General features: G+C 37.4%; 1 protein-coding gene across 3 annotated transcripts in view; it reads right to left on the minus strand.

The window, feature by feature from the left end:
• RUNDC3B (RUN domain containing 3B) overlaps nt 1–15117 on the minus strand; it is a 123558-nt gene that overhangs the window by 87891 nt on the left and 20550 nt on the right. For all 3 annotated transcript variants that reach the window (XM_027847934.1, XM_027847933.1, XM_027847932.1), the window contains exon 2: nt 4585–4700. In XM_027847934.1, the coding sequence (XP_027703735.1) occupies nt 4585–4700 (116 nt within the window). The remainder of the gene's footprint in view (nt 1–4584; nt 4701–15117) is intronic.

Here is a 15117-nt window from a genome sequence, read left to right on the forward strand (position 1 = left end):
AGTAGTAGTAGTAGTAGTAGTAGTAGTAGTAGTAGTAGTAGTAGTAGCAGTAGCAGCAGCAGCAGTAGTAGTAGTAATGATGATGATGATGACTATGAGAATGATAATGATAATAAATAGTGAACTGTTCAACTGAATTACATTTAAAATAAGAATAAGTAAACTGATGAATTCTCATATGAATAAAGAGTGTAAGCTCAGGGCATGTAATTTGTGAAATATATGTTGACAGTTCACAGGTTTGTGACAAAGTCCCTCTTGATTTCTTTGTGGGCAAGTCATTCAGCCTGTAAGTTAAATAGCATTTATTAATGGTTTACTATGGGCCAGGCAGTGTGCTAAGCACTAGGGATACAAAGAAAAGCAAAAACACACATTCTAAAGATGAGATTAAGAAATATGAACTGAAGCATAGTATTGTTAGAGTCATAGTTGAAAACTCTACTTCAAAGACTAATAAATAGATGTCAGCCAAGGTCTCTAGGGGCATGCCAAAGGGCTCTGTCCTCACTTTTGTTTATTTTTATCTATGACTTGAAGGAAGACCCAGAAGACCTGCTTATTAAATCTGCAGATGACACCAAGAGGTTGGAGGCATAGTAATACAATAGATTAGATTTAGGATTAAAAAAATGGCAACAGGCAAAAATGATAGATATATCACCCTGTCCCTCCTCAACCTCACAAGATACGTTCCTGTCCTATGGAATTTCTCTAGGAAGTCTCCTCACCCTGGAAGTTCGCTCCACTCATGGGCTTCTCATACTGAAATTACACTCTGTCCCTATGTGCCCTTCCTCTTACTGGTTGGTCCCTCATAGAACTACCATTTTAAGAAAAACACCCAGGCTGACCAGGTCTTCGTTCACTTCTAGGCTCCTGATTCTCTGGATTTTCTCTCCCATGCCACAGAAGGCTCTTAGCCATCACCCCTGCCAACCCCCACCCCCGTCACTTTTCATTTCCCTTTCATGTGTTTTCTTCCCCTGTTAGGGTATAAGTTCCCTAAGCGCTGACTCAGTCTTTCCACTTCCATTTTTATTCCCAGCACTTAGCACAGTGTCTGGCACATAGTAATAAGCTCTTCAGAAATGCTTGTTGACTTAACATTTATTTGTCCCTGATAAATTTCAAAATCCTATGTCTAGATTCAAAATATGAACATTACTAACATGTGATAGGATAGGGTTCTGAACATAAGACATAGTTATAGTTGTTTGTGAATCAAAAAAAAAAAAGGTAAATCTAACCTGTAACTTCATAACAGAAGTGCAGGGTTCAGATCACAGGAGATAGGATTTGGATGACTACTTGTCAGGGTTACACTAGATCACCTTTAGGTGGCTAGGGGGCACCAGAGTGCACAGAGCACTGGGTCTAGACAGTCAGAAAGACATGAGTTCAAATCCAGCCTCAGACACTTAGTAGCTACATGATCGTGGACAAGTCACTTTTAATCTCTTTTAGCTTCAGTTTCTATAAAATGAGGTTTGTTGGAGTCAGTGGCCTCTAAGGTCCCTTCCAGCTCTAAATCTATGCCCTATGATTCTAAGGAACATTCCAATTCTGAGATTCTATGATGTGGTGGCATTAGTCCTACTAAGATTCTGCACTGGACAGACTATATTTGGAATACTGAATTCATCTCTTGGTGGCACATTTTAAAGGCATTGGTAAAATTTAAGGGGGTGACTTGGATAATAGCAAGTGTAGTACATGATATGGGACGTAGGTGATACTGTGGATGTTCACCCTCAAAGAGAGAAGACTTGGTAAAGATATTGTAGCAGTCTTAAATACCTGAAGAGCTCTCATCTGGAAGGTAGATTGGATTTATTTGGCTTGGTCCTAAAAGAGACTGCAACAAAGAGCTTTCTACCAGTCAGAGCAATGGAATCCAACAATGGAATGGGGTTGCTTTGTAAGATGTGAGCTCTTTGCCACTGGAAACATAGAAGCAAAGTCTCCTTGCATGATCATCTTTAAGGGATATCATGGATGGTATTGTTGCATTAGGTGAGATGTCAGTAGCTGACATTTATATGGTACCCAACTTACATTATCTCATTTGGTCCTCATAACAGTAAAGCACTACAGGCCTTAATTAACCCCATTTTACAAATGAAGGTGGGAAGCAGCATGGTACAGTTCTTTCATCTGTAAAATGAAATTGTCTGACTAGCTGGCTTCCTTTCAGATCTGTAGCTATGATCCTGCCATAATCAAAGGAAGCAAGCATCTCTTTCCTTAATATCTAGGATTTTAAAAAACAAGTTATTCTTTCAGCTTCCTACTTTACTTGTACTGAAACCACCTACCATGTGTCAAAGGGTGCTTGTCCTTTCCTAGGAAGATGGTGAAGTGAATGAGGCATTCCATCTGGAGCCAGGAAGACCTGCCTCAGGTACTTACAAGTTGTGTGACTCTGGGCAAGTCATGTAACCTCTCTTGGCCTCACTTTCCTCATCTGTAAAATGGTGATAATAAGAGTACCTATTTCCCAGGATTGTGAGGATAAAATGAGATATTTATAAAGCACTTTGTACACCTTAAAGCACTATATAGATTCTAACTACAGTTATCATTATTATTTTCTTACCCAAACACTTTGAAAGATGCAGTAGTTTCAGAAATATCAAATGCAATAAAACCAAGAAAATATAAATCCTGAATTTTCATCTCTTGATGCCAAGAATTATTTAGGTTTGGTATGATACTATGAAGTTTTTCAGTTTCTGTGATAGAAGAGCTATGAAAGCCACCCCAACTGCTCCCCAAATGGAAAGTCATTCATGAGCCATTAATAAACTAAGCAGTGGAAAATAATATATACTGTCCCTAAGAGCTAGCCCCTTTAAAGTCTTCCTTTCCCAAAGCTATGGAGCATTTATTCCACAGCTCACAGCTATACTTACCTCAATCTCGCAATGACTGAGGGTGACAGTAAGTCATCCCAAAGAGAATGGCAAAAACATAAAGTAATAAATTATCGATCATACCCCATTATTCTTTGCCTACATCATTGAAAATACTGGCTTTCCTCCCAGTCCCACCATACAACTTGCTTCGACTACTTAGTCACCTACGAGTTCTCATTTATGTTATTCTCCTAAATTAAATGTATTTAATCAACTCTGAGAGTGTTTATGTTGACATTATTAAAAGATAAGGGAGTATCTTCTGAAATAATTGTTTTTCTTAATTAAAAAACAAACAAGTGGTCATTAGAGAGGGAGTCACCTTCTTCTGTGGGTTCAACCTCTTTAGGGCCCACCTGGCTCCATGTATTTTTTCCTATGATGTTATAGGCTGCATATATAATTGTGGGGGTTCCTCATTAGGGAAGGGAACATGCACTTACTAAGTGACTACTATGAGCCAGGCATTTTGCTAAGTGTTTTACAAAAATTATTTCATTTGATACCTACCCTGTAAGGTAGGTGCCACTATTAAACCCATTTTACAGAAGAAGAAACTGAGATAGACAGAGGCTAAGTGACTTGCCCAGGGTCACACAGTATAATTCTCTGAGTTAAAATTTGCACTCGGGTCTTCCTGACTCCAGGAAGTGTTCTATCCATTGTGCCATCCAGCTGCCTTCTTAAAGACTTATTAAATCAACTATATAATAGAACCTAGACACTTTGATTCTGTGTTCTTTTACCATTCCCCAAATGGAGAAAAGTTAATATTTCTATTTCTAGATAGCAGAATACTAATTTACATTTATTTCAGAAACTATCATTAATAGTACAAAGGAACCCCCCCCCTCAAAACCCACTTTTCTCTGAGCAGAAACATTACTTCTCATTTTCTTCAAAAACTTAGAGAATGACAATTTTGAAAGAACTTATTACATGTCAGGAGTAATGAAATCTTAAAAATGAAGTTATAATAAGATTTATACTATATAATAAATGCCATGAAAATTATCCTTATTTTACCTGTGTATATGTAAGTTGGTTGTGGTAATATCTGATAAGACATTATCCTTTTTTTAAGTTTTCTGGTATTTTTAAGCATAGATAGTTTCTATTTATAAAGATTGATTTCTCTTAAATCAATAACAGTCAAACACTACTCACATAATCCCTCTCTTATCCCAGTGATACCATATTTATAAGTTTTCAAGTTCCAGGAAATAGAGGCACATCACAACCAATATGAATCCCCAAAGCCTTCATCTTGGAGGCATTTAATGGGTTGCAGCAGCTGGCAATCATCCCTTCTCTATATTTTAGTTATTACATATTGTTTTTTAAGCCCTAGCTTGGATGATGGTTTCTTTGCTTAGGGAAAACAGCTTTCTTACTCCTTCTCCTTGACAAATACACCCTAATTTCTGCTTTTGTCCCAGAGATGAGAGTAAGTGTGTCTGAGAGCACTGATTCAATCATTTCTAGAAGCAAGACCCTTCATCAATCACTCTCCAGCTCAGAGCATTTAGATCAGTTTCTCATTTCTCAGGAATGCAGCATCCTCAGTCCCCAGCCACAATCAATTATATAGATTTTAAATGTTTAATTCAGAATAAAGAAAAAAAATGCTGGGGTGAGGGAAATGAAGTAGGGAGTTGGTATTTACCTTTTAGCCGATGACTTAGAATCTGTTCCAAAATAGCAGCAAAATTGTTAAATTCTGGTGATGAGTCGTCAATCGTCTCGAAACAGGATCGGTCAATCAGGGTCTTGACAGAAAACCTAGGATGAAACAATAGCATTACTTATGCTTTTGTTGTTTCATCAACACTTCAAGTTAGAGCATTTATTAAGCACCTATTGTGTGTCATGTATTGTAAAAAGTGCTGGAAAAAAGGAAAAAGAGAGGGGAAAAAACTCTGGGGCAGAAGAAGTTAGAAGGGTAATGGGATCTAAATATTCTACTTAGATGTTTGGAGAAGTTGGAAACTGTGTGAAAATATAAAACACAAATTTGGAGTTGGGAGAAGCCTTAGTTCAAAATCACCCTCCCTGCATGTATTAGCCACATGAACAAGTCATAACCTCTTTGAGCTTTTTGTTGTTATTCAGTCATTTCAGTTATGTCTGACTCACTGTGACCCCATTTGGGTCTTGGCAAAGATACTGGAGGAGTTTACCATTTCCTTCCCCAGATCATTTGACAGATGAGGAACTGAAACAAACAGGGTTAAATGACTTGCCCAGGGTCACACAGCTAGTAAGTGTCTGAGGTCAGATTTGAACTCATGCAGACGAATCTTCCTGATTCCAAGCCCAGGGCTCTATCCACTTTGTCCCCTCCCTACCCTTCTGAGTTTTAGCATCTTTATTTGTGAAAAGGGGATAATGATGCCTGTAAAAACCTAGCTGACTGGAGAGGTGGTAAGGATCAGACGACAGAGTATATGTAAAGCACTTACAATCCTTAAAGCACTCTACACGGACATCAACTGTCACTGTTATTATAAAGGGATACTCGTCCTAAAGAACTGAAGCAGCTCCATAAATTTACTCTCCAAACAGAAAATGCTCCCTCCAAGTTATTTATTTTATCATTTTGTCAGGTTCTTAATTTGTTCTGTGCACTTAATGGCAAGGATTTCAATCACTTATCTATTCAAGGCATAGACTGAGTGAATTAATCAGTTCCACAAAAAAAAGCCCTCTGGCCCCACTCCTGGTACAATTTTTGATTAATACAATCAAGGGCTACTGACTTAGACCTCAAAAGTCAAGACATTCATATCAGAATTCTGAGTTTTATCTCCACATATTTTGACATTTGTTTGGAGTATAAAATAAGATAATTGGGTGTGAGCATCTAGGCAGCTCTGTACAAAGGTTTTTATGAGCTACAGGTAAATGGAAATTATGCTTCTTTCTCTACTGCTTTATATTCTTACAAGTTATATTTTCAAACAAAGGTTAAAAGCCTTTAAACTGGGCTAATCTCATTACAAACATTGGTTGAACAGCCTCTACCAACCAGGAGTCTAGAATGAGAGTGAGGCTTCATTCTCATTCTGGGTTGAACTTCTTATGAAATCATAAGGTTAGTTAAAAATAACAAAATTTGCCATTTATAAAAATAACCATCTTTTAAAAGACAGGAAAGCTATATGGTTGGTTCAAAGACTGATTTTTTTTAACCTGTGTGGCAGAATACCATTATTCTTGAGTTCAAAATAGGGACTTCAGTAAAATTCCAATTACATTTAGTTATATAGTTGATAAAAGTGACTTTTTAACCATTTGGCATTTCTGATTCAAGATTTGTTATCTTGATTTATTTTTCTCCTTAGAGTGAATTCCCTACTGAGTCATGGTTATATATCAAAACTTTGCAAGAAAATTGTGAAATTAAATCCCTTAATGGAAAAAAGAAAAACCAACTGAACCAACGTAGAAAGTAAGCTTTGAGTGGCCCTGCTCTTCCAGACCAGTAAATAGTTCCCACAATGAATGAGATGAGGCTGCCTCATCTTCATTCTGGCAGATATATATTTGGTCAATGTCACGAGCTATCATTTTTACTATGACATTGGTCCATTTGGTGCCCAAAGTATAAAATGTGAGTATATCATAGATTCTCTCCTGAGCACTAATTCCTAGGGAAGACAAACACTTCAAAACATTGGGTTACCGTCTTTAAGGCTATTTCCTCTGGAATGGCATGCAAAATGTAGAATCTAAGGTGAGATGGCCTCAAGGGTATTGAATGAGACATCTCCAGTCCTACTGTATGCTTTAGTAGCCTTGGACACCGTAAGTTTGAAGGTGGGTTGTTATAAGCACTGGGGAAATTAAAAAACAATACAAATCCATAATAGGGCCATCGGAAATTGATAAGCTAATGGCAAATGGACAAATGAACCATAGCTCATCACCCTGGAACCATAGCTAATTACAAACACATTAAAGCCTCAATGTGCTTCCATATGGTAGTGGTAGATGCTCAAGAGATAAATAATTTGCTTGATCTAACAAATCACAGAAGAGATCTAAATGGGGAGTGAAGGTGGTAAGGTATAAGGAATAAAAAAAAAGTCAGGATCAGGACAATGTGTTAACGAATCAGGATCTGAATAAACCTGCTACTCTCTTCTACTTCTTGCCTTTTCCCTCAGGATACAAACTATTCCTATTTAAAGAAAGATATTAATCGAGATATTAAATTTCTGTGGCATCAGGCCTCTCAAATCCCTGTCCAACACACTACAACAGTGCTGTCACTAGTTACAAGCTAGATGGTTCAGAAATTACCTGGTTACATATAATTACTTCGAAAATCACTTAGATTTTTCAATTGTGTTTACAGCTGTCAGCTCACGGGAAATGAGCTCCATTTACAGATGTGAAATCCCTCCATCCATTTATCAGTTTGATTCTCAGAATCAGTTGTAAGATTTTGAAAGGCATTAATATTGCATTCTCATAGAAACAGAGCAGCTATTTAGAGGCTTAAGCGTGTAAAAATTCTACTACAGTGTGGCATACATTTTGAACCTGGTAGCATACATTTCTTTTTTTTTAATTTTTTATTAATTTATTTTGATTTATCAACAATCCCTTCCATATGCTTTTGAGCTTAAAATTTTTCTCCCCCTTCCTCCCCACCACCCTCCCCAAGATGGTGCACAATCTGATATAGGCTATACATATACATTCCTATTAAACATATTTTCACATTAGTGATGTTGTAAGTAAGAATTAGAACCAATAGGAAGAACCACCAGAAAGAGGAAACAAAACTCAACAGAAGAGAAAAAAATAGCAATTAGTATACTTTGATCTGCGTTCAAATTCCATAGTTCTTTCTTTGGATGTGGATAGCATTTTCTATCATGAGTACTTTGGAGATGTCTTAGATCCTTGTATTACTGGGAAGAGTTAAATTTATCAATATTAGTCATCACACAACATGGCTGTTATTGAGTACAACGTTCTCTTGATTCTGCTCACTTCACTCAGCATCAGACCATACAAGTCTTTCCAGGCTTTTCTGAAGTCAACCTGTTCATCATTTCTTACAGCACAATAGTATTCCATTATATTTATATACCACAACTCATGATGGCATACATTTCTAAACAATATATTTACTGGGGGTGGAGTGGGGGCAGATTTATATATACAAAAATTTTGAAATGCATCATTTCTTTAGCCATCTGGATTACCTAAAGTGCTTAGCACAGCACCTGGCACATAGTAGGTGCTATATAATTGGTAGCTAGTATTATTATCAAACTACAGGTGAGTAAAGAGTTAAATAGATTCAGGGAAAAGTAAAAGAAGGTGGTGCCTAAGGGAATCTCAGGACACCAGCTTAGCAGAACCAATTCTGTACTGCCCATCAGGGGATTCTCTATGAGGCTTTGCCAGGAGCTCCTTGCTGCTTCTGGAAGATAGACAGAGCAGAGACAGGGTCCAGCTTGCATCTCCCAACTACGTCACCTCAGGTACCAAGAAGCAGCAGGAAACTAAGACAGTGCCAGAGACTTATCTGGGTTTTGAGAGACATTCAATCCTTGGAAGTGTAACAACTAACTCCATGGGTACTACCTAGTGAGAAGATTCTTTTTCTAAACTAATATATTTTCAGTTATCTGGCATTTATTTTTCTCCCTTTCTCCTTCCCTGAAAAAAAGAAAAAGAAAAAGAAAACCCTTGTAACAAAAAAATTCCCCAAATGGCCATGTCCAAAACTCACTCTCATTCTGCATATTTCATTGCCTCTTTATTAGGAGGGTAGCATTATTGGTTACCAGTCCCCCTGACAATCAGTGATGGTTGATCATTGCTTTGATCAGAGTTCTCAAGTCTTTCAACCTTGTTTGTTAACAAGGTTGTTATCATATAAATTGTTTTCCTGGTTCTTAGCCAGCTTAGATTTAATAGGCCCTCTAAATCAGGGGTTCTTAACCTTTTTTGGTGTCATGGACTGATCCCCTGGCCAGTCTGGTGAAGTTTATGGGCCCCTTCTCATAATACCGTTTTCAAATATATAAAATAAAATACATAAAATTACAAAGGAAACCACTTCCATAAAAATACAATAGCCAAAAAAATTTTTTTTGAAAGTTCAAGTTCACAGACCACAGGTTAAGAATTCCTGATCTAAATAAAATGTATGAGAGTGAACACGAATGTTTACATAATTCAAAAGTGCTTGGTGACTGAAAAAAAATCATTAATGGTTTGATGTCAATTTGGGAGGAGATTTTTACTATGGGAGTGACCCAGGCATCTCTGTGGGTATCTTGGGTTGGGTTTAGAAGGGGCATTCAGTGATGAGGCAGAAAGTATCCAGAGCAAGGCAACCAGAACAGTCAAGGGCCTCAAATTTATGCCATAAGAAGGTCAGTTGAACTGGGGATATTTGACCTAAAATCAAGAAGATTCAGCAGGGACAGGAGGGCTGTCTTCAAGTATCCAATAGGCTGCCAAGTGGAAGAGGGACAGTATTTGTTCTGTTTAGCCTCAGAGGGAAGAGCCAGGGACAATGGGTGGAAGTTGGAAGAGAGGCAAACTCGGGCTGGATGTCAAAGAAAACTTCCTACCCGAGCTCTCCCAGTGTGGAATGTGCTGCTTGAGAAGTGGCAGGCTACTCTTTGCTGGAGATCTCCAAACAGAGGTTAGATGACCACTTCTCAGGTATGTCATCGGGGAGGTGTGTGTCAGGCTGCATGCATACAGAGGTCACTTTAATTCCACTATTTGGTAATATTAAAATTCAGTTGAACTACCTTCTTTGCTAAGCCAGAAGTCAGAATTGACAAAGGTTAATTAATTCAATTATCCTGATGTGCAGATTTGTGCCTTATCCAGCAGTACTTTTCCTATGGAATCTAGGAGGCTGTACAATATTTTAAAATTCACTTGTTTTTAATGCTGCTATAGAAAGCTTAAACCCTTGAGGAACCTTCATCCGATAGAGAGATTATATCCATCCCCCGTCTGCCTTTTAAGCATTGCTCCCCAAGAAGGTGAACAGAAAGAAGGGGGGTAAGAAGCCACAACAAAGAGATGAAACAAAAACAAAGTAATGAAACAAAAAGATGAAAAACTAATTTTCCTTCTTGGTAACAGCCCCGATGTTTACTTAGAGCAAAGGCAGAGCTTCTACCTCAAATAAGATTTGGGGATAATTTGTGAATTTTGGCTATTCCTATTTTTCCTAAAAGTATGGATAAAAGTTTGCCTCTAGAAAAATACATATGGCAAAAATTTCATGAGTTCAGATTTTATCTTAGAGGTGGGGGAGAAGGAAAACCAATGTGAATTAGAGGATCTAATGAACGAAGGGCAAGAGAGTATTGTCTGGATGACAATTTCTGTTTCTTTCCTCTCTGTTCCATGTCCCAGGTGACCCTAAGCTTCATTGAGTTCAAAAATTTCATTTTTTCACTTTACCCAGGATGATCAGGCTCTGGCTAACTGATTCATGCTAAGCAAATACACGGGAGTCTAATTCATAAACAAGAAATGACTATTTATTAATCTATAATAGAAAACATGATTTAAAGCCTGGCATACCCTTACACAGTGGTCATTTCTAAGTCAATTCGATAAGCATTTATTCATCTATGTGTGCTTGGTGAGGGCACTGCCCCCCCTTCTGGGATACTAGTGACCTGGGAAGCCTGATTAATAGCAGAACATTATTTGGGGAGTGTGAAACAAAAAGGAGCCGAGCATTCTTATGTGGTGTTTGCATTAAGCAGTCTAGAAGCCTTGATAAAAATCCTTTCCTGCTAGTGGATTCCTACCACATGGACTGGAGCAATTGTGCATAACAGTCACTCAAACAGGTCTTTAATCTCTAGTTTTTGTGTTTTGGGGAATCCAAGGTGGGCCACCACTCTGCTTGAATTTGTCATTATGTTATTCTTCCAACATATTTGCAAGTTATAACCTCTAATTTAGTCATTCAACCTATTATCACATATAACCACGATCCATCATCCATTGATTACAAACAATTAAGGAAAGTCCTACAGGGCGAAAGTGCACTGAATTTTAACTCAAGAGGCTTACATCCTATCTCAACTATTAGCTGTGTGGTCATAGGCTCATTAAGCCTCAGTTTTCATACTGGTAAAATTACAGTAATGATACCTGTGCTACATACCTCACAAAGTTGTTGTGAGACAAGGTAAAACGCTACATAACCATGAGCTGTCATATGGACTATTACCTTCAAAGTTGTTTCCTTCTAAACTTACTGTAATAAAATTGATCTCAAATATACCGTTGGTCCTATCTTGGGATAAACCTTAAAGTACTCTATAAATGCCAGTTAGTAACTGACACTTTATACAAATTATTTCATCTAGCCCTGACAACAGCCCTGTGAGGTAAGATTACTACACATATTTTGATCCCTATTTTACACTTGAGGAAACTGAGGCTCAGAGAAATTTAGTGACTTGCTCAGGTCCACATAGACAACAATACTCTGAAGTGGGATTTGAACCCAGATCTTCCTGGGACCAGAAATTAGTCTGCTATACTATACTACCAATATTAACTTATCATTAGGCCAATGTGTACCTACCATAGTGAAGAGGCTTAAGGAGAGATTATGTTTAAAGAAGTGCCTACTTGTGTCAGCGAAGGGCATTGTCTACAACAGCCCTTTAGAGGAACTGCTTTAATTAATAAAAAGAAATTTGAATCACTATGTCATTGTTTGGTTAGTTACCTTCTGAATAGTATTTTGAGAATACTTGAAAATTGTTTTTCTTAAATAGTTGGAACAATTTTACTGCTCCTCCCACCCCCACCTTCCTTCCTAGTGGGAGGGTGGGTGAAGAAAGGGAGAAGGAAAAGCAATCTGATTGTCAGGATTAATTTACTTTGCAAATTCCCTCCCTTAAAAAAAACAAAATTAAACTGTTATCCTAATTTGGAAATGTTTTCCAAAGGACTGTGGAGTGTGTTTATACATCTGAAGATTTATAAAAATTAAACAATGCTCCCCAAAATATCTTGAAATGTATGGAAGCACTGTCGTATAGTGGATAAAGAAAGAGCCAGCCTCAGAGTCAGAAAGAACTGGGTTCAGTTCCTGTTTATGAGCCCCTGGAAGTCACTTAAACTTTTCTGTACCCCCAGGCAACTCTGAAAGACTATAGTATCTGCTATTCTGCATTGGTAGATGATATTTCCTCCACCAATGAAAGCACATACAGGTTACAAAAAGAAATTAAATTTTTATGCAAAATATATAGCTAAGTGGTACAGTGGACAGAATGCCAGGCCTGGGGTCATCATCTTCATGAGTTCAAATCTGGCCACAGACACTTACGAGCTGAGTGACCCTAGGCAAGTCACTTAACCTGTTTGCCTCAGTTTCCTCATCCGTAAAATGAGCTGGAAAAGGAAATGGCAAACCACTCTAGTATCTGCCTAGAAAACTCCGAATGGGGCCACAAAGAGTCAGTCACAACTGAGCAACAACAAATAAAATAAATGCCTTGTTATCACCTTGGTAAATTTCATTTATCAAATTCTTATTTCTTGTAGTATAATAAACAGTTATTCTACATAGGAAAATTATAACATCTTTGAGGTCAGGGGCTGTCTTATTTATGTTTACATTTATCCCAGCACATTGTAGGTACATAATAGCAGATCTTTCCATAGGAAGTAAACCAAAAGCACATATTCTTGAAGGCACAATAAAAGAGTCAGGCAATAAGTGATGAGGATACTATAGACTCAATCAGTAAGTTTTATGCTTTGGATTTTTTAAATTTTTTTTTGTTGGATTTAGTTTTCTAGTGTGGAAAACTTGTATAAGTGACAAGGAGAGATAGGATGGGTTCCAGGTTGCCTAAAGGTATCTTTAAAATCAAAGAAAATGAAAACATGCAATCTTCATGGAGCACACAAGGTATCATATGATGGGAGTCCCAGAATGGAAGAGTATGCTGTTAAATGTAGTTGTGTTTGTTTCCTTGGGTTTGTTTGGTGAAGGGTAAAGAGTGTGGAGAGGTTGAGGGGTAATCTACCATTCTATGCAGGTGACATCAGAGTAGCCCACAAGATCTGTATTAATAAATCTGCATTAAAATCTTCATTAAGAAAAGGAAATCCCCCTGTATTTTTCACGTGGTCCATGTAAGCAGTTCCAAGAGAGTCTCATGTAAAATTTAAATACCAAAAATATGCATTCTTTTCTACAATCTGGACAGAATTGAAAGGTTTTCTTTTTTAAGATTCTCATGACCTTTAGAATATTTTCTCATTAAAAAAGATTTTTTTCCCTTCAATTAGAGAACAGAAATGTCTAACTCTATTTAAATCAGGGATTTTTAATCATTCTGGTGTTATGGACCCCCTTTGGCAGTGTTTGGTGAAGCCTATGGACTCCTCAGAATAATGGTTCTAAATGCACAAAATAAAACGTATAGGATTACAAAGGGAACTAATGATATTGAAATAAGTTATCAAAATATTTTTAAAAACCAAGTTCACAGATCATAGGCTAAGAACTTCTGACTAAATTAAAGACTTGTTTTTATCAAACAAAAGTTTTTAAAACATTAAAAAACTTTAGAGCCCTGAGTGAGCAGTAATACTATTAATAGCCAGGACAGCTAGGTAGTATACCAGGCCTGGGGTCAGGAAGACTCCTGTTCAAATCCAGCCTAAGACACCTGCTAGCTGTGTGACATTGGGCAAATCATTTAACCTCCATTTGCGTCAGTTTCCTCAACTGTAAAATGAAGATAATGTAAGCACGTACCTTGCAAGGTAATTGTGAGGATCAAATGAATATTTATAAAACATTTCGCATAGAGCCTGGCACCTAGTTGGCACTATATAAATGTTAGCTAGTATTAGCAGTGGTAGTAGTGGTGGGGGTGGGGGTGGTGGTGGTAGTAGTAGTAATAGAACTTTAAAGATTACAAAGTACCTTACCTACATTATCTCATTTGAGCTCCATAATAGCCCTCTGATAATACTTACAGGCAGCATTATTTTCCTTTTATTGATAAAGAATCTGAGGCTTACAGAAATGAAAACGTTTAATTTTTAAGCACCACCATTTTTTCCCTCCAGTAATTAAATGTCAATATATCTCACAATGGTTGAAATGTTTTAGCTCAAAGGTTCTTGACCTTTTTTTGGTATCATAGATCCCTTTTGGTTGTGTGGTAAAGCCTATGAGGCCTCTTCTCAGAATGATATTTTTAAATAATAGAAAGAAATGTTAAATTTCCATTAGAGCTTAATGAAAACAAAGATGTATTTTACTTTTCCCCATCCAAGTTCATGGATCTCTTTGGGTCTATAGACTCCAAGTTAATAATTTCTGGTTTTTATCCACTGTTCCATTAGTACTTCTTTTTGCCTTTTTTCAATAACTTCACACACACACACACACACACACACATGCATACCATGAAACGCCAATTCTCAAAGTCACACTAATAGAGATTAAAAATAATGGCATAAATTCAATTCAATAAACATTCAGCACTAAGTTCAATTCAGATGCCTCATTCTGGCAAGGAAGGGACTGATTTCTTGAAGGAGCCAATAGAACACAGGAGCTGGCAGGTCCTATTGTACTACAGAAGCTGCACATATGGCCCCCGTGACAGATTAGGTTTAATTTCCAAGGACCGATTTAAGTGCAGAGAAGCTTATTACTAGCAGGCTGGCCACATGGTGATGAATTCTTTGGTATGGCTAACCTCTGAAACATGGGCTGCCATTTTGTACTTGCAAACAAGTACAGTCCTTCAGTCCGGTGCTTCTCCCTTCTATTTCTTCAATCTTGTCAGCAGAGTGGTGGGAAAGGGAGTGGAGGGCTCTACAAATCACAGTTTTTCAACCATCTTCAAATATTGACATCTCTGTCGACACTCCAAAGGTGATATTCTTTTTCTAGTAAGTGAATACATTACTGGAGGATCTAAGTCAAATCAATCTTGACATTCTTGCTATGAATAAAAACTAAAGAGGAAGTGAGCCATCTTTCCATTTAGCTATAATGGGTTCTCCTTGGATAGGGAAAGAGAGAAAAAAAATGATTTTATTGTTCATTCAAAGGCAATAAGGAAGGAACATCATCTCATTAGGTACTTTGTCATCCAGTTTGCAGTGGTCATTTGCAAAAAGATCATTGTCAAAATAATTGCAG

Source organism: Vombatus ursinus, unplaced genomic scaffold (assembly GCF_900497805.2).
Source record: "Vombatus ursinus unplaced genomic scaffold, bare-nosed wombat genome assembly UNPS02005459.1, whole genome shotgun sequence".
NCBI lineage: Eukaryota > Metazoa > Chordata > Mammalia > Diprotodontia > Vombatidae > Vombatus > Vombatus ursinus.